Consider the following 20,400-nt stretch of genomic DNA (forward strand, 5'->3'; position numbering starts at 1 on the left):
GAATCATATAATATGAAACCAAAATGAAGTTAACATTGACGAAACTTTTACTTATAACATAGCGATGAATGCTATGAATGACAATGAGGATCAATAAGCAATGATTATTGAAGATTGTCGACAAAGAAAAGATTGGCCAAAATGAAAATATGCAAAGAAGCATAATTATATTTGTTTGCTAAACGAAAGGTTTTTGGATGTATAGTTCGCACTCCTGAAGTTGTGAAACCCATTAGGTACATATGGATTTTTGCGCAAAAATCAAATTAAAAATGATGAAATTGTTAGATACAAAGCATAATTGATTGCTCAAGGTTGTTCACAAAACCTTGTATTGATTAGTGAAAAAAAAACATGTTCACTAGTATTGGATGCAACAACATTGCAATATTCGATTATTCTAGTTGCACAACAAGGTTTGCATTTACATCTAATGAATGATGTTACAACCTATTCGTACGGTTCTTTTGAGAATCATATTTATATGAAAATCCCTGAAGGATTTTATTTGCCCAACGAGACAAATTCTAAAGAGGGTTATTCAATAAAATTGAACATGCTCTTTTATTGATTAAAGAGATCAAGACGTGTGTGGCATAACCGTCTTTTTGAATACTTATTAAAAGAAGAATATAAAAATGATCCTATTTGTTCTTGTATTTATATGAAAAGATCCAAATAATGAATTTGCCATAATTATTGTTTGAATTTGCCATAATTATTGTTTATGTAGATGACATAAACATCGTTGGAATTCCTAATGAGCTCACAAAGGCAATTGATTACTCAAAGAAATCATTTGAGATGAATGATCTTTGAAGGGAAAAGTCTTGTTTGAAATTAGAAATTGAGTATTTAAATAAAAGTATTTTTATACATCAAGAGGCTTATATGATTAAGGTGCTTAAAATGTTCTAAATGGACAAGTCATGTCCATTATGCACTCCAATAGTTGTGAGGTCGTTAGATGTTGATAAATTAGACCTCAAGAAAATGATGAAGATCTTCTTGGTCTAGAAGCACCATATCTTAGTGTCATAAAAACACTAATGTATCTTGCGAATTATACTCGATCTAATATTGCATTTGCTATAAATTTGTTAAGCAAGATATAGTTCTTCAACTACAAGAAGAAAATGGTTTGGAGTAAAACATATACTTCGTTACTTTAAGGGTACTACGAATATGAGCTTATTCCATCCAAATGATTCAGATTCAGACCAATGGGTTATGGATATGCATGTTATTTTACATATTCTTACAATGTCACAATAGTTGATCACAAACAAGATGTTTGTTCACGTGGTAGCACAATGGTTTCATGAAGGTATATGAAACAAACCATAGTAGCAACATCGTCTAATCATACAAAATTACGAGGAAAGTTGTGAATATGTTTGGTTAAGGTTTATAATTCAACATCTGCAAGAAACTTGTGACTATCCCCGAGAAAGATGGAATCAACAACCATATATGAAGACAATAATGTATTATTCAATTGAAAAGATGATATAGATATCCAAAAATTCATTCATCTGAAAATATGACAAGTCTATTTGTAAAGTTTTTGGCAAGAAAAACTTTTGAGCAAATGACTCACAAATTCGGACTCTGTCACCTTAATGATGTAAGTTTACATGAGGGGGAGAAATAGAATATGTGATGAACAATATTGTATTAAAGAATACAGAATGTATGTTGTACTCTTTTTTCTTCACTAGGTTTTTTATCCCAAAGGGTTTTTCCTAGTAAGGTTTTAACGAGGCACATTCTTTATCAATGGACACTCAAGGGGGAGTATTATGAATTAATGATTGTCCATTGATTTGATACATCATTTACTCATATGATTCATTACTCTTTATGGTAAATATTTGTATTAACTAAGTTGATTTGTTTCCTTTATGGATTACATATTGTATCTATAGATAGGACTCTTCCTATCAATAATAACACATAGATGAGTTGCTCCCTATTCTCTATTCTCTATTCTCTCTCTTATCTATTCTCTCTGTTATTCGCTTTATTTCATAAGCGTAACATATTTTTCTTCGCATCACTTCATATTAAACAACCTCAGTTATTAACAAGATTCACCAAACATGTATCTTATACTACACACACCCAACACCAAAGGTAAACCGAAAAACAGATGTATATAGTAAAAAACAAAAAGTAGGCAATTAAAATGCTAAAACTAAATCAAACAGTTTCAACGATACAAATATATAATATAATGCTAGTTTTATGCTACTTCAATTTGGAGGAGGGAAGAAAATGGCATCTGCATTCCTCTTTGAACGAAAGACTTTCTCAACTTCTGCATCCACATTGAAAGCAGCCTGCAGAACCGTTGGTGAAAGAGCTTTCCATGCCCCAATACTTCCAGCCAGATGAGTAAATACAGGACTGTCATAACAACAATCACAGCCATTTTTTCAGTTAATATGCATCATAGATAGCTTCAAAACTAGTCACAACCAGAGAGATATGATCAAATAAGTAACACTTCAAACATAAACACTGACATAAGAAGTGTCAAACAACTATGTGTTAAGAAGTGAATTTTGACAATTGTTTGTTAAAAAAGAAAAACTCACTTGGGGGTAGTGATGATAGAGAACCACTCGAGGCCATCATTGTCAGCAATCTTGGACACAACAAAAAACCTTGGCACAATGAACAAATTTCCAGCTTTCACAGTTGTCTCCAAAACCCTACGACCATCAACACCAACAACCTGAGCACGACCACTTCCCCTCACAATGTAGGTAACCTGATATGCAGAATCACAAGAGAATCCTGGAGAACACATGGCTTTTCCATCCAACCTCACAAGGTCTGCTCCTAGACCAACCTCACCCACCAAGGGAAGGTTCTTGGTGTTCAACACCACAACCCTTCCACCATTCTTTATGTCAACATCCAATGGAGCCTCTTCACAGTTCAATGCCATGCCCTTCCTATGTTCCTCTTTAGGCTCTGGAAGCTTGATGTTTCCTTCAAGCTTCACAATACCCTTACCTGATTGATTCCCAACAAGGGCTTTCACAACCTTTTCTTCCAAGTCCCAGGCCCTCCCCACAAACTCAGTTGAAAATCCAGTGAAGATTCCATTAGCACCAGTCAGAAAAAAATCAGTGAATTCACCAGTCTTGTGGGCTTTTGAAGTTTCACCCAGGAACAGAATTACCAACTCAGTATCCTCCTTGTTGTACCACCATGTCACCACACCAAAAGGGAGTGCCAAAGCATCACCCTTCTTAATTGCAACAACCTTCTCTTGTGATTCGGGGAGAACAATTCCTGCAACTCCACTTCCTGTTTCCCACAAGTTCACATTTAAAATCAACCAATAATCACAATACTGAATCACTACAATAACAAAATGAGTCCTTTCACTCAATCATTTTTACGAACACCCTTACTGTATAATAGTATTATTATTCATTTGCAATTTTTGAAACGATGTAAAAATTTGTGAAAAGACTGCATCTCAGTTTTAAAACCTTGATCTTGATAATGTTCTTTAACTGTAGCATGAAACAGAAAGAAAGATGGCTATAATTTCAGAACTTTTTCTTAAATGTCACAAATCTTGTCTTCTCAAAAGTGTGAATGTCCGTTTTGCAGCATTTTCAATAGTTTACCAAACATGCTCTTGAGAATCTCAATAATTACAGTCTTACAATATTGTCAATACGGCGTAGCAGAGACACCACAATTCTTAATCAGTTTCTGATCATTAAAAAGTATTGCAGGGAAAATGAGAAAATGATTGATGGATCTTCCAACAAAAAGTAATGAATTTTTTAGCAAGGTGGTATTGGTATATGCAGAAAGTGGTGAGATATCATTATTGAAAAAGAAAGGATCTTTAAAAAGAACTTTTTGTTATTTCAAAAGATCATTGGGTGAATTAAGCAAATCATAATCAGAGAAGTGAAATACTGAAAAACTGATATGAAAAAAAAAAGAGAGACAAGGTAGTGTGAGTTTACCTTGTAGAACGTATGCAACCTTGGAAGAGTCAGAGTACTGAGGAAGGGCAAAACCATTCTTCAGAAGAGCTAGCTTGGCAGCAGCAATGTTTCCTTCACGCAACATGGGAAGCTCAGAAGGGGACCATGCATAGTATGATCCACCATTGCTCTCGTACACCTTCTTGGCCAATTGAGGAGAAAGGTTAACCTCCATCTCAACAGAACACGACACAACTAAGGGAGGAAGAGAAAACAGAAAGATATATGACAGCAGAGGAACAAGAGAAAATTAAGCAGTGATCACTGATTTTTTTAGTCCCACCATGTGGTGTTGTGTATTTATAGCAATCTAAACATTTGACTGAATCCCCTTATGTTTTGTTCTGTTTTATCAATTATCGATTTCTGTTTCTTTCACCAGAAATTAAGTGGTACCTGCGCAAACAATTATACAGTTGTTCGGTAAAATTGTCGTAAAGATACGTGTGAAATGGACATAGAATTACTTTTAAATCAAATAATAACCCATTTTAATACCCATTTACCAAAAAGTTGGGTACAATATCATATTATCCCATAAATTCATTTTTAGTAAAAAATTAAAATTTAATTTATATTTTATTAAGGTAAATTTAATTAAAATTAAATTTTAATTAATATGTTATTATTTTAAATTTATTTAAAGTTAAAAATTAATTTATATTTTATTAAGATAAATTTAATTAAAATTAAATTTTAATTAATATGTTATTAAATTAAATTTAATTAAAGTTAAAAATTAATTTATTTGTTTTTTTTGTAAATTTATTTAAATTTTATTTCAAATTTTTTTTAAAATTTGCAAATAACAAAACAAATAATAAGTAAATTTTTGTTGTCGCAGATCAGTGGATAGACATTATCTATGTGCCACCTGACACATTATCATCTATAATAAGATATATCAGGTCAATATAGATTGAGATTTAAAAAATAAAAATAAACCAATATATATATATATATATATATATATATATATATATATATATATATATTTATAAAATGCACGTGTTTAATAATAATATCACTTAAAGTCATTTAAAAATATTTTTAATTAATTGATAGACAAAATATTTTACACTAATAAGACATATTTATTAAATTATCATAAAAACCATTATTTAAAAAATTGTTTGGCTGTGAAATATAGCAAATAAAGTGAGCAAGTTTTGCTAGAAAAAATATTAATCAGAACCAACATGTGAATTAATTAACATAATGCTGTTCCAGTTAACAAAATGTCTCGAATTTAAACTCTAATTATAAAGCTCATTAAATGTTTAGAAGGAAAATACCATTATACCTAGTAGTTCTTCAAGGAATTTTTTTTGTTCACTATTTGCAAACAGATCTATGAGCACTGTTTTTCTTCGTTAATCATTAACACTTCTGTTGAAGACATCATTGCGAATTGAAAAAAAGTACAATTTGGATTTTTTTTTTTTAAAGAAATCTCATATTATAATTAGTGGGAAGAACGCAAAATTACCGAAGCTAAAAATGTTACACATGGCAAACCACTTAGATTGTGGTGACAAATGGTTTTAGCTTTATGTGTGTTCTAGATAAACCAAATATCAAGTTAGTAATTATAGTTGCACAAATCATTATTATGATTGAACCAAATTTAATTCTTTTTTATATCTGATTATGTTGTTCCACGATCCTCTCCAGCTGGAAAAATAATTAAAGTAAAATTTTATTGGTTTAGAAAAGATGATTTTAAAAAATATTAAAGTAAAATTTTAAGTTAGGTTTTAGATATGAATTTTTGAAGTTCTATTTTTAATTTTTTTATTAAATCTTGTTTATAGGAGTGAATGCATACATCAAAATTAAATTTAAAGTAAATGTGTTTTCTAGTCAGGAGTATTTCACATGTTTAATCAATTAAGATTGTTATTTTTTTTTTTATAGTTTTTAATTTGTGTTCTGATTAGTTAAGCCGTGTAAACTATAATTTTTCAATGTTTTGAGTCACTTTTAGTTATTCCTTCCAATTTGGGGTTATTATTGCTTAGCTTAGTAATGAAAATTTTGTACTACTTTTTTTTTACAGGATTTAACATTCAAATACTAGTTTAGATAAGAGAAAGCATATCAATTTTATATTTCCTTTGAAGATAAAGTTTAGAGACCGAAATTCAGTAATTTTGAGGAAAGAAAAAAAAGGTGAAACTCATGTTATTTGGTTTAAGTGAAAAATAGTGAAAAAATGAAGAAAAAAGAAATAAAAATATGCAAAAGTTTATAAATGATGTAATTAGTATGATATTTTTTTTAAAAATTAACTAATAAAATTGTAAGATCGTAAATTTACCTTTTTTGTTTAAAAAATAATTCAAAATAAGTTGTTAGTATAAATAATGATAAAATCAAATTATTATTTAAAATAAAAAATTATAATTGATGAAACTATATTAAAATTAATGAGATTATTATTATTATTAAATCCAAGACAAAGAAAAAGAGGAAGACCTCAAACTTTTTTACAAGTACAGTCTATTTTGTCAATGAGTTAATTTGGATCGTGGTCAAGTTTAAAGTAGTCGTGCTCACAAGTGTGACCCTTCTCAAATCATACAAGATTTAAATATTTGCATTAAACTATTTGATTTATATTATATTTTATATTTATAAATAAGATTTTGAATAAAACACACGAGTAATAAAACATATTGAAAAATTATTTTCAAATTTTTTCTTATATTCTCTCCTCTCTGATATATTTATTATTAGCTTTATTTTATAATAATATATTTATTTATTTATCTGCAGATAATTATAAAGATTGTCTTCAATTGTGTATAATAGGACTAATCTCTTTCAGAAGATCCAAAAGTATTTAAAAATATGTTGCCTCCACTCGACAATATTTTGTTCATTCACAAAAGTCAAGACTCTGGCAAATTGCTTCAGAAACTTGAGTAATATCATTTAATTATACTAATCACATTTTAATACAAGTGTTCTTTCTTAGAATTTGCTATCAGAGTTAAGAGACTTGCAAATGTGCTTAGGGTTTACATTGGCAATAATGTGTCAATTATAATAATGCTCACAGTAAGGATATATCTGAATTAGCTAATTATTTGTATCAACCAAAATCGTCCCACCCTGGTTAAAATCAAAAGGACAAATCTCCTTACATATGGAGACGGTCCTGACAATAAATTAGCATAAATCTTCTGTCTTAACAAAACAAACACCTCAAACTAACCAATAAACAACCTTGCTTAATCGAACATATTGGAAATGTTTCAATTGATAAACATTCTTTTGGCTTTGATCAGTAATATTGATCTCCCCTATCAAAAAGTGAGGGGCTAAGCTCCTGTCAACTCTTCCATTGTTATGATTGGGACACCAAATTATCTGTTGTCTGCATGTCAAACCACCATCATATATGCATTAGCCACGACCTGAAATATTGAATCTGCAGCTGTGAATTCAAAACTGAAGCTGCTCCCACACTAGTACAGGTAGAACCACGCCATGTCAGCAAAAGGAGTCAGTCTCTATCATGGGTTGTCCTTCAAATTATTTGAATTTCCATTTTGTACATGTTCTACAGAAGAGGTTGTTGTCTTTTCGGGTGCTTTCCTCAAGAAGCTTTTTGAATAAATTGCACCGAAGACAATAACCTGAAAGTTTTACTGGTGTTAATAGGTTTCTCATCAATTCATCAAGAATATGGTGTCACATTTAGTGTGTGAACTATATCATTGTGGTCCGAAATAAGTGTAAGTGGGGACCAGTTGTGATGGCTGATAAAGAAACAGTGTGGCACACAAAAGAAAGTAAGTCTTACAGCTCCAATCCATTGTTCCCAGCTAAGAGGATGGACAAACCACACACATGATATCATGATGCTTACCAACTGCAAGAGTTAGAATAAAGTATTATAAACACAGAAAATAATAATAGAAAGGATAATGTAAAATTGGACTTTTCTCTGCAATAGTTACCTGTCTAGTTGTCATTATTGTAGCAAATGTTAGAGCACCAAATGTGCGAATTGTGTAGGAAATAAAAAATTGACTAGCTGTTGCAACCTGTGGAAGTTGATATTATAACAAACTTCTTGAGTGAAATGGAAGATGTAGAAGGAATGTTTTTACAATTCTTTTATGGAACAAAGGGGTGTAAAAGCATAAAACATTTCAAAAGTCGGAAAGGAGAGCAAATTATTAACAGTGTATTGTAAAATTTAAAACAGAAGGGAAAATTTTCTTACTGTTGAAAGCAATGCAATGTCAAAGAAACAATCCTTATGGAGATACACAAACTCTACTGCTGGTAATAGTTGTCCTTGTATGATAAGACCTAAACAAATATCAGATGTCAAATCCAACCATGAAGCTAGAAAATAAACAAAAACTGAGAGAATAAAAATGGAGATTATCAGAAATATAAAGTTCAGAATGAAATTTTACAGTCTGTGACTCACCTGTCAGGCTAAGAACACAAGAACACAAAGTAGTATAGAATATCTGATTATGTATCTCCATGTTATAGCCTTTAAACATCTTATCTTGGAAAGTGCTTGTAAAACCATCACACCTATTAGACCAGACAGAAAAACAAAAACAAGTATGTGAATTAAAGGAAGACTAACACATGAATTAATATTAATATGTATGACAAATTAAAGACTTAAAACATATTGGTAAGAGGAGCATAAAATTAGTAATGCTAGCCCCAACTAAACAATGAAGAGCACTAACTATATAATGTTACAAAATGAGATTTGAACCATATATCATGGCTTCGAATAACCATTGCCGTACAAATGAACAAAAAGGAAACACAATTGAAATAATATGACGGTTCATGAAAATCTATGGACATCGAAAGTGGGGAAAGAAAAATTATATGCAGGAAAGTACTGAACAGTTAGGTTGGCAAGGTGATTTATCCCTAACATGAGAATAATCTGAAAGATTAAAACCTTGCATGTCAGAATGGGTGAAGGTAAGTAGTATTTTTTTTGGGACAACACCTAAACTCACTTATCATAGAAAGTGGGATTAAGTTTTGTAGTGATACCCAAGATAACCAAGCATTAGCAAAACTCCCCAAACAGTATTTTCCCTTCCCCTACCGTATGGACTTATGTCGGTCCCTGCCTACAATAACAACACAAAAGATTACATCAGTTCATCACAGAATGCTTCCAGATTATCAAGAATGTTTGTTTTGTATCTTTAGCAGCATGATCAATGCAGAGTAAAAAAAGCAATATCAGTGACAATGCTTATTCAATGGAAGATAAATGCAACATTTGTTATAGAAATTATCCAATCAGTTGATATAACTCATACAAGAATTTATACAGGTCAGACTAGCAAGTAAAATGACAATAGCAAGACTACAATATTTAAATGTGTATCTGTTGTGTGAGTGGAATTTTGGATCCCATGTTAGGTATCTATGTATCAAAGGAATATGCGGATTTGTAACTGTCATATGAGACTCAGCAACTCTGTCCCATGCTTTATTTTGCTTTAGTATGTTTAAACGTAGAAGAATATGAAAACTTTTTCAAAGGTTAGTTAAGAACTTCCTGTACTTGGGAATAAAATATTGCATAATGTATGTATATTCATTGTTGGTTCTAAGTAGTAAAGAATAGCATACAAAGACAATGATGAAAAAGACACAAAAACTAGGCTCAAAAGACCATTACAGGATATAGGATGAACACTGAGCAGCCAAGGGTTACTATAAAGGCCAGCAAATAGTCAGTTCCTCGATATTTCTTCTGCATTATGACTGTGCCCCAGACCTAAATAATACACACAGGCAAGAATCAAGATTCATAACATGGCAGGAATAAACCATAGGCATAAAGATTGTACATAAGATGTGTCATAAAAAAAAAAGGAACATGATTGGTTTGGTTGTCTAGAACACATGCATGATAAAAGAAATTAAAAATAACGGCTAGCAGGGTAGGACAACCTATTATAGTACCTAGAACCCACCAAGGATAAATTGTACACTCACTTTAATAGAACACAAAATAAGTCCGTAGAATAATATTAAAACGTAAAATAGAAGTTGCATCTCATTTCACACATAAGATGCGCTTTTACATGCATAAATGATAATCAACTTATAATAAAAAAATCCTTCAGAACTTTCCAAAACTATATTTAGTATCAAGCCTTCATCTACTTAACTATTATGACTTATATCTAAATCAAAATATAAAAAGAAACAAAAAAGAGAACAAGCCTCAACTTCACCAAAATAGGCAACTAAAATATTATAAAGTCTACCTCTAAAAGACATCTTGTCATTCATAAAAAAATGACATGTTTATAACTTCACACCACATTCTCCACTCTATTTTGAGGATAGACTGCAGAAACTTTAAAATCACCAACTTAATCATTATAAAAAGCAAAGTATAGAGGATATACAATTTTGCTCATCATGGTAAATTTGTTAGTAACTACAAAGACAGAATTTCCTTCCTGCTCTAACTTTCTTTTAAAGAAAAAAAAAAGTATTTGAAAGTATGACATCTCGGAAGCATAAAAAAGAAATTCAAAATGTGTCTACCCTGAGTAGAATAAAATTTGAAGGGGAGAAGTATTCATTTTCAAGGGAGAGAGAGAGACTACCAAGCCAATAATTTGATCAATTCGAAAAGAATGTTCAACCAAATTTTAAGACCGAGGATCAGGATTCTACCTCTAAGTTGCATATTTTCCTTTCATGCACTTGTTAGGCTAAAAAATGAAGTGGCTGGCTACTAATGATGCCAACCACAAATGATTGTAAGAAGATGAGAGACAGACAAAGAGTGCATGAAAGATTTAGTGTTAAGGAACAACGCATTATACAGTATTAGTGTTTCCCTTACCATAACCGGTATCATTTTAGCACACTTTGCAAGAGTCTGAACAGGGAAACTAACATATTTGAGGGCCTGGAATAGGAAACACGACACAAAAAAGGGTATTAACCAACGGTAAATACATAACAACAACTTATAATGAACATACAATCTATAGATACATATAGAAGGTATGCAGCTTACCTCATACTGACAACTTGTGGTAAGAATGTTCGATACTGACACAAGGCAGTACTTATAAATGGGGGCAACAGGATCCAAAACTTTGTTACGTGCCTATGAGAAAGATTGAAAACCATAAATTCAAGGAAAATTCTGGCTAAGTAAATGCAGTTACACGAAAGTGCAGGCTGCAGTTTGGATTCTCGTTTGGGATGCCCCAAACTCAGTTTGGATATAAAACTCAATTTCTTAACCTGTTTGATTACCGGTAAAATACAGGTATATACTGTCTGAAACCAAGTTTCCATAAAGCAAAACCGGGGTTCCTTTTGCAAACTTAGTTTGAAAAGTGAAAAGTGCTCCAAAATTATGTTTGCCAACCTTAATCCAAATACGCATCAAATGTTCGGTAACCATAGTATTTCCCACATAAGAAGCACTCACTCACCACTAGAGCCCCAGCCGAAACAGCAGACGTCGTGATGCGGTTGCAGAAAACAAGAAAAAGAGAATATTTGAAGTAGTCCTTGTTCACCCCATAAGGAACTCTCATGATCTTTTCCTGAAAGAAACAAACACACTCACACATCACAGGACATAGTAGGATTATCAAACGAAGAGGGTTTTGTCATTATCCAACTTCACAAGACAAGAAGGTCCACGTTAGCTTTAGCCCACATGCCTTAATAGATGCCAGTTTAGTTAATCCATAAGCACCAAATCACAAATTGATAAATAAGCAAAAAGTGAAATTTAAGACAGAGAAATTAAGAACACTTCAACCTAGAGGATTGATAACAAACTCAAGAGGGGAACGATTACAAAACCCACAAATACGTAATTGGAATTAGTATTAAGCAAGACAAGAAGATCTTGAGGTTCGGCCAAAATCAACAGAAACGAAAAGTTTGACTTATAGACCTGCAAGATGCCATAGGTAACGAGGGTGAGCATGATTCCGGAGACCGCAAATGATCCTTTCACCAACTTGTTCTCTCTCCAATTCGAATCATCCGCGGAAGAAGAAACCGAAGCAGAGGTTGTTTCCGCCATGTCCGAAACACAAGCACCGCACTGACATAGAACACGACCAAAAACGACGTCGGATTCGAGTTAGCTCGCCTCTGACTCGGAGCTCAGGTTGCTCTGCCGCACTCTTTTCTGTCGTTTCATTTCATGGGAGAAAAAGGAATTGGTCCGCCACGTCAGCTTTCACCATTCTCGGAAGACAGCAACGGTACTCGCATTTTCACTCTTGACTGAACATGGGCCAGTCAACACCTCCGAATGGATTTTAAAAACTCGGCCCAATAGCATTCTAAATGGGCCTGCCCAAACATGGCCCATTTTAATACAGGATAAGGATACTTTGGTCATTTTCTTACATTTCTATATAAACTCCATAAACCAAATCGTAAACCCTAGAGCCGGTTTGTTCCTCTGCGCAGGTTTGTGACTGTGCATCGTTACTCTTCGCTAGCTTGCTTAATTTCATGCTGTTTACGATTTGAGGTTTTGAAATTTCAGGAATTCGGAATATTTGACAGGTAGAGTTTCTTCAATGGCTCCCGCTAAAGGTATGTTTGTGTTCCTCACTTCGCGTTTCTCAATTTTCATTTTAACTATTCGTTGAACGAAATTTAAGTTAATTGGTTGAGTTTTTTTTTTTTTTTCTTTCAATAGTATTGGAATCAAGCATTTATTAGGAAGAAGATTTTGGAGTATGAAGAATTAGTTTGGTTTTGCTTTTGTTGTGTGTGGTATTAATGTGTTTTTTCATTTTTGTGTGTATATAGTTGATAGTTCTAAGAAGGGTGATCCAAAGGCACAGGCCTTGAAAACTGCTAAGGCAGTTAAGTCTGGACCTACCTTTAAGAAAAAGGCGAAGAAGATCCGAACTTCTGTGACTTTCCACAGGCCAAAGACATTGAAGAAGGACAGGAACCCTAAGTACCCTCGCATTAGTGCGCCACCAAGGAACAAGCTTGATCATTATCAGATCCTGAAGTTCCCTCTTACTACTGAGTCTGCTATGAAGAAGATTGAGGACAACAACACCTTGGTTTTCATTGTTGACCTACGTGCAGACAAGAAGAAGATCAAGGATGCAGTGAAGAAAATGTATGACATCCAGGCCAAGAAAGTTAACACCTTGATCAGGTAAGAATCTATGCAATAATTAATTGGTTTTGATAGTAATGGTTTGATGACTTGCTATTGCTAATGGATTTGGTAGTGTGGTGAATTTCCTATTTAACTAGTGGCATAGCATGCTGCGTACTACCCTTTTAAAAACACTTTCATGACAAATATAATTTCTAGTCCTGTCTGTAGGCTTCTTTTCTGTCTTTAAGCACCCATTATGGGTCGTTCCTGTTCACTGTTTTATGTTTTAATTACAGGGGTGGGCATTGTTACCTGTTTGCTGCACTGTTAAAATTAATGAATTAATAATCTGGAGGACTAACTATAGGATTAATAATTTCATTTGTGGAATGTGGAAGAATATCTGTACTTTTTCAATTTGTATCACTAGTAAAATTAATAAATTAGGGAATTCGCTGAATGTTTCCACTTGAGAATTGAGAATGTAGGAGTGTGTATTATTTGGATGTGTTTGAGATGGCCATTTACAGTGAACTTGTGGAAAAGTGTTTAGCTTTAGTTCAATATATAAGGAATTTCTGCTGCAGTCTCTGATTTTCAACTCTGTTGCAGGCCTGATGGCACCAAGAAGGCTTATGTCAGGTTGACCCCTGATTACGATGCTTTGGACGTGGCAAACAAGATCGGCATCATCTAAGATAGTACATGGGTTTTATTAAATGTTAGGCAGTTCTATGGTGATTCTTGACGGTAACTTTTCAAAAAAGGATAGGTTCTATATTTCGGGTTTTTTTATTTTGTATCTTTTGGTTCAGTTGACACTAAGCAAACACCGTGTTTCAATTTTGACTCTTAAATTGATGCTTGAAATGAGCATGTTAAAATTTTATAATTTTTAGTGCTTGGGCGACTCGTTGAATGTGAGGTTAATGAGTGTACTAAAGCTGGTGGCAATAACGAAATTGTGGCATGACAGAATTTTTTCACTTCGCTAGTCAACCGACAAAGTTTAGGTGATTAGCAAATTCGAAAACTAACAGTCAACAAGGAAATAACTCAACTTAGTTTTTATGCTAATTGAGTTTACCTTTAGTGATAAGGTTTGAGTTCATAGGTGCTGAGCATGTGAATGAATTACAGGTGAAATTCGATATTAGAAGAACACCGGTCATGAAATAGGTCTTTGGAATAATGGAAAGAGATATGATAGAATGAGGAAGTTTGTATCTTCCATTTCATGAAATACTTCTCTAGGCTCATGAGTTCAAATCCTTCAATGCACGATTCATTTAAATGAAAGAAAAGGTGAATAGAAAATTTAAAGCAGAGCAAGTGAAATAGAGTTGGGCATGTTTTGTAGTTGAACAGAACGGTTGGTCTGAGCAGTGATTAGCCAAAAATTATTTGAAGTAGGTGCAAGTTATTGTTTTGACTGTTTTTCCACCTTGTAATGAAATCAAATTTTCTACCCAAAATTTAGTAAGTATTTGAAGAACCTCATTTCTTTAAAGCTGAACACGTATAAAAGTAGTGAAATTTAAGCCATCATATGAAAGAGGCTTAATATTATAGGAGTTTTGAATACTATTTTTTTAATCAAAACAAGAGTCATGTTTAATTTTCTGCATTAAAGGTTGACGTGAGATATTGGAAAATAAATTTTAGCTTTTATTATAGAACCAACTTAAAAACTATACTGCACTACAAGTTTCAACACCTATGTTGATCATGGACCTGCGAATTTCAAATTCAGCTCTCTTAAGCATTCGTGCATATCATGCTACGTACGCTCTCTGATACACGTATAACCATCCAAACGGAGGCTTCTTAAGCTGTTAGCTTTCCCTCCAAATTCTATTTACCAGGTATCATGGTATCATTCATTCTCCTCTTCCTCAAAGTCTCCAAGGGTTCACACCTCAGAAATGATCGAAACTGAAAGCAAAGAGTAAATCAAGGGGGAAGGAACTGTTGTTGTGTGTTAGACAGATTTTCCCTTTCAAAGTCTTCCCTGCTCAAAGGCTGTAGCAATGTGTGAGAAGAATCTACGGAACAGTGCAGCAAGTGATGATGCACAAATGCTCTACACAGAGGACAATTTGAATGAGACTGAAACCACTTATCAATGCATGGAACATGGAAGCTATGCCTGCATTCTGGAAGATGTTTCAGCAACACCCCTTCCTCAAACTCTCCGAGACAAATGGCACATTCCACATTACTTCCCTTGTCTTGTTCTACCTCGTTTTTCTTGAACTCAATCGTTGGAAGAGATTGAACCACACAAAACTCCAATCCTCGGCTTTGAACCTGCATGGAAGGATCATCGTCGAGAACGGTCACATCTAGAAACCGCCTTGGAACCTGGTTTCTGCCTCGGAAAATTCCACACAACAGACGCTTCAATACGCCGAAGCAATCACTCACTGTAAGAAAGATAATGCACACTATAATAATTGAAACAACCTCTTCCAGCTTCCATGGCGCAGGGGTATTGTTTTCAGCAGAATCAGAAGACATTTTAATGAAAATCAAGTTTTTACATAAGAGTTTGCTTAAAATAGCAGTAAACTAAGTTTGAAAACTATGCCAACATAGAGACACATAACGTTCAAACCGAAGTAGTACAGTTGGAGATGAAACTAAGGATTCTCCGTTGTGATGATTGCTGACGACTCTTGTCTTAGATACTATCAAAGGTTAAAAAAAATGATATTTTTCTTTGACATGCAATAGGGTAAACTTAAAATCTCTTCTTGAGCAAATAAAACATAAACCAGTTTAATTTTATTGAATTGGGTAAATACTTTTATCCTATCAAAGAATCTCAAACGTTATTTTTAAAGTAAATGTTACAAAAAGCTGACATATTTAACATAATATGAGAAGGGGAGATGGACAAAGTTTTGACATTCTAGTTGAATTCGACAAACAAAACTATCCGATGGGTATGGGCAGAAAAAAAATATCAGATCACAGAGATGTAACATACATTTGATAATACGAAAATTCAAATTTTCCTTTTTTGTCAAATGCAGAGCTCTCAACAATTTAGTTAAAACAAAAAAAAAGGCTATCTGTGCTGCTTCACTCAAAAGCTGAGTGTGCCATATACATATTTTGAAAAAAGTAGAGTAAGGGGTAAAAAATTTGATGCCTTTGTCGCTCATTGACGAGACTTGGAAGTGACACCAGAAGTTGAATTCAACTGCCATGTGCTGTTCCATGAACCAGTGGTTTGACCAGCTAAGTTGAGCATGGAAGCAGAACACGTGGATAGAGCATTTGAAGAATGGTGTAAAGTTGGAATCTTGGATTTTAGAAGTGAATTTCCACTTTCTCCAAAAGTGTTAGGCTTGATGATGCTAGTGACATCACACTTTTTTATGGCTACAGGTGGCACTTTGATCTCTTCAATAGGAGGAGGATTTACCCATGTAGGAAGTTGCCCTGCAAGGAGCAAAGTATTAAGCAATGGACCAGCATCTTTCACAGCCTGAAGGAGTTGACCCATTTGAGGCAAACCTCTTTCATTGGCAAGACGATCTATAACTGCAGCAGCAGGATCACACACCGGCTTTACAGAAGGAATCATCGATACATGGGGTGCTGAAAAATTGAAGTCTTGAATCAGATTCTGGTTGAGATAAGTCATTTTGTCAAATGGGTTAACTGCATTGATGTTTGTAACCTCTGTGGAAGAGTCAAATAAGAATTCCACTTGTGAGGAACCGTGTGAGAGACTATTATCAGATTCTGTTATGCCTGAGCTTGCTCTCATAGCAGAAGGGAAGGTGAAATGATTTTGCATATCAAACACGTTTTGCAAATTGTTTGAACTAGAGGGCATGAACTGGTTCATCAGTTTAACTAGCTGACACCTTGCTTCATCCCTCTCTTGGTAAGCCACTTTCAACTGATTGAACAGTTCTGTCTTGAGATGCTTTGTGGTTTCAAGTTCAATTCTGGCATCCATAAGCTTTTGCCTTAACTCTTGTTCTCCCTGAAAAACCAATCAAGAAAAAAAATTACTGTTCATATAGAAGTCAAAGAGCCATTTCTAAGGTCTAAGTTGAGTTTTTTACGAGCATCTGAATATTCGGTACCGATGAGTTATGAATAAACTCATAGAAAACTAAAATACTACTCCTAACTAAAAACCTTAAAACAATAGGATTATGAGTTTTTCTACTTATATAAACCATCTTACTCATTTTTACCTTATATGAACTTCAACCCACTTGAATTCCTAACATGAATGAGGTCACTGGTTGTTACCTTAATTACTGGTATTAGTTACGGAATGAAGTTTAGCTGAATAATAAGCAGCCTCGACAATGTTTGGTAAATGAACATCAGAGAAAGCGACCTGGTCATGATTTATGCTTTTTGCCTTAAATTATCAGAGGTTATTGACATGAGTTAGGTCTATGTAGTCACATAGTGCATGCATCAGGTTCAAGCACTGTTCCAAAGTAAGATCCACGTAATCTCAACCAACCCTAGGAAAAAATTAGACTATGATTTATCTATTTTCCTATGCTCAAATTAATGGAAGACACGCTATTTATGGAAACAGCAACAGTAAGGGGATTTGGTATATAACGGAAAGAATAAATTGGGGGAAAGGGGTTAATTATAAAACTATATACAAGGAAACACATTAATTTCTTTTATAAATAAAGCAAGTACCAATAATTGACAATAATTGTCCAAGATTTAATGTGAAGGAGGACAAGTTGGCAGAAAGGGGTCAAGGATTAAGTTTTGAAACATGTTGCATAAAAATAAGAAAGGATCCTGGCAATTAATGCACCATTGCAGAAGGCAAAACCAAGAAAGAGGAAAACATGAAAACAGAGATGCGTCCAGAATAAAACATCCTAGATTCAAGAATGTAGTTTTCTCCTGTGGAAAATTTTGCAGCCTTAGACCTGAAAAACATTAAAGCCTGTGTATTTAGTTACTGACAAAACTTAGATGAAGTACTTAAGTGACAAAGGTGCTGTTTTCTATTTGAAATAAGAATCAATTCTTTCCCAGTAAAAGTTTTCCTCCAATTCATAAGATACACACACAGTGGCCACTTACCAAGATTAAAAATGCAAAACTTTCTTGTGTAACTTTCAAAGACTTCACCTTTGTCCTTCCACCCACAATTCATTCAAAAAGAATCAATAAATAAAGAAAAATGAATGGAGCAGAGGGCAATGAATCAGTTGAATGGATAAAGTTGATCCACATAAAGAATATCTATCATGGAAGTGAGTAACAAATGAAAGAATAGATGAATGCAAATGTCATTTAAAAGGAAAAAGGATCTTCCAAGACAGAAACTCTAGTCAAGGATGCAGCAGAAGAAAAGAACAAAAATTATCAAAGACTGACAGAAGCATACACACAAACATATAGTACACACATATAATAATATAATATATATATATATATATATATATATATATATATATATATATGTATGAATGAATGATATGATATGATTATGCAATAACAAACCTCAGGGTAGATGATCAGAGAATCCAGGTCTTCCATTTTTGCGGCTGCTATTTGGCTATTTGAGAGCAGAAAGGGAGAGAAATTTGGAAAACCAAATATTGGTGTAGAAATAGAAATAGAAAATAGAAAATTAAGTACATATGTAAATGTCCCCTCTTATTTATAGAGAACGTATTTGGATATTTGTAAGATTTATAAGACTAAAGGGTGGTTGAAAGTCAAGGTTTAATCACAAAAATGGTGAGGAGCAAGTCCCTGTCATTGAATGCCAAAATCTTCCTCAGAGGATAAATTGGAGTTCCCATTTTTTGTGATATACATGATTTGAGAATCCCTGAAATCCTCCCATTCTTTCAGGAATTGTGTCATTTCTAATATTTATGTCTTTCTGATAAATTATTTAATTCAGTTAAACTTTCTATGTATAAATTCTTCAAATTGAAACATTAAATTTTTCCATCCATTATATATAGATAAGTTCAAACAAAATTACCAGATGATTAATGTGTTGGTAAGATACTGATATATATATATATATATATATATATATATATATATATATATATATATATATATATATATATATATATATATATATATATATATATATATATATATATATATATATATATATATCAGTATTAATTTTAGGGTTAAATATGTTCTTGGTCCCTCAAGTTTGAGCGAAATTTGGGTTTAGTCCCTCATCAAAACTTTTGACCAATTTAGTCCTTCATCCTTCAAAATGCGTGAATTTAGTCCTTTTAACCAAATTTTGTTAAGTTTATCTGATATTTCAAGCGCATTTCATGATAGTATTTAAATTATTTATACTGTTTGACATATTTTTGTTTCAATGTTAACTTAAATACTATCATGAAATGCACTTGAAACGTCAGATAAACTTAAAAAAATTTGGTTAAAAGGACTAAATTCACGCATTTTGAAAGATGAAGGACTAAATTGGTCAAAAGTTTTGATGAGGGACTAATTCCAAATTTCGCTGAAACTTGAGGGACCAAAAACATATTTAACCCTTAATTTTATGCTTACTATCATTAGATTGCCCCTTACCTACGATGTTATATATCGAACTTTTAATCATTATTCTGCCTAATATGACCCTAAAGGATATCTTAGTCATGCAGTTATTTGCAAAAGGTCAATGAACCAATTAAAAGTTTGCAATCATCTTTGGCTGCAGTACTATGTATATAATAATCAACAATTCTTATTTTAGTTTGAGATTTTTGTTTCACACAAAACCTCAATATTAAAGGACAAAACTTTTTAAGTTAACTAAATTAAAATTAAACTAAGTCATGTCTCCTTAATACTATGTATCCTGAAAACATGCATATATAGGGTGAGATTATTATTCTTGCAAGCAACGTTTGGTTTGTCTAGTGCACCTCTGAAGGTTGACCATTATGCAATTCTAATAAACATATAAAATTCTTAAGTTATAACGGACAAATCTAGTGTCTGTTGTCCAGTTTTAAGACAAAAGGTTGAATCTGAGAATCAAATTGATATTTTTTAGGTTGTTTTGTAACTATAACTCATAATTATAGATAAGCCTTGTCTTATTTTACGTTTAGGTAATAGTGATGTATTTATAAACAAATTTAGTGTTGTAGACAAAAAATGTTTTAATGAGGTTTAATTTAATAGGTATATGATATACATGGTTGTCGTAACTTACAAGTTATTTATCTTAATTTTTTT

At 32.9% G+C, this 20,400-nt stretch overlaps 5 protein-coding genes across 8 annotated transcripts; 1 reads left to right on the forward strand and 4 right to left on the reverse strand.

Annotated features, from left to right (window-relative positions):
* Positions 1-2,026: 2,026 nt before the first annotated feature.
* Positions 2,027-4,341, reverse strand: LOC114168423 (glutelin type-D 1-like). Its single transcript, XM_028053219.1, has 3 exons — positions 4,002-4,341; positions 2,601-3,321; positions 2,027-2,409 (listed from the first exon to the last, which is right to left on the reverse strand). The coding sequence occupies exons 1-3, from the start codon at positions 4,195-4,197 to the stop codon at positions 2,256-2,258; spliced, it is 1,071 nt and encodes a 356-aa protein (XP_027909020.1). The 5' UTR covers positions 4,198-4,341; the 3' UTR covers positions 2,027-2,255.
* A 2,703-nt stretch (positions 4,342-7,044) lies between these two features.
* LOC114170651 (UDP-galactose/UDP-glucose transporter 5B-like) lies at positions 7,045-12,276 on the reverse strand. Its single transcript, XM_028056175.1, has 11 exons — positions 11,974-12,276; positions 11,501-11,614; positions 11,074-11,166; positions 10,897-10,962; positions 9,712-9,810; positions 9,072-9,151; positions 8,473-8,585; positions 8,260-8,348; positions 7,991-8,077; positions 7,834-7,902; positions 7,045-7,666 (listed from the first exon to the last, which is right to left on the reverse strand). The coding sequence occupies exons 1-11, from the start codon at positions 12,103-12,105 to the stop codon at positions 7,544-7,546; spliced, it is 1,065 nt and encodes a 354-aa protein (XP_027911976.1). The 5' UTR covers positions 12,106-12,276; the 3' UTR covers positions 7,045-7,543.
* A 151-nt stretch (positions 12,277-12,427) lies between these two features.
* On the forward strand, positions 12,428-14,050 carry LOC114170460 (60S ribosomal protein L23a). The gene is made up of 4 exons (XM_028055940.1): positions 12,428-12,500; positions 12,580-12,629; positions 12,849-13,212; positions 13,771-14,050. Exons 2-4 carry the CDS (start codon positions 12,614-12,616, stop codon positions 13,853-13,855), a joined length of 465 nt encoding a protein of 154 aa, XP_027911741.1. The 5' UTR covers positions 12,428-12,500; positions 12,580-12,613; the 3' UTR covers positions 13,856-14,050.
* Positions 13,945-15,979, reverse strand: LOC114170459 (RING-H2 finger protein ATL66-like). Its single transcript, XM_028055938.1, has one exon. It carries the CDS (start codon positions 15,676-15,678, stop codon positions 15,112-15,114), a length of 567 nt encoding a protein of 188 aa, XP_027911739.1. The 5' UTR covers positions 15,679-15,979; the 3' UTR covers positions 13,945-15,111.
* LOC114170458 lies at positions 15,976-18,978 on the reverse strand. 4 transcript variants are annotated; one of them, XM_028055937.1, is made up of 3 exons: positions 18,673-18,978; positions 16,684-17,161; positions 15,976-16,608 (listed from the first exon to the last, which is right to left on the reverse strand). In XM_028055937.1, exons 1-3 carry the CDS (start codon positions 18,706-18,708, stop codon positions 16,325-16,327), a joined length of 798 nt encoding a protein of 265 aa, XP_027911738.1. In that variant the 5' UTR covers positions 18,709-18,978; the 3' UTR covers positions 15,976-16,324. The 4 variants fall into 4 exon arrangements, with proteins under 4 accessions (XP_027911738.1, XP_027911736.1, XP_027911735.1 ...); XM_028055935.1 differs by adding an exon at positions 17,379-18,092 and having other exon boundaries at positions 15,976-17,161; XM_028055934.1 differs by having other exon boundaries at positions 15,976-17,161; positions 18,673-18,977.
* Positions 18,979-20,400: the final 1,422 nt, after the last annotated feature.

This window comes from Vigna unguiculata, chromosome 11, assembly GCF_004118075.2.
Source record: "Vigna unguiculata cultivar IT97K-499-35 chromosome 11, ASM411807v1, whole genome shotgun sequence".
In the NCBI taxonomy this organism is placed as follows: Eukaryota; Viridiplantae; Streptophyta; class Magnoliopsida; order Fabales; family Fabaceae; genus Vigna; species Vigna unguiculata.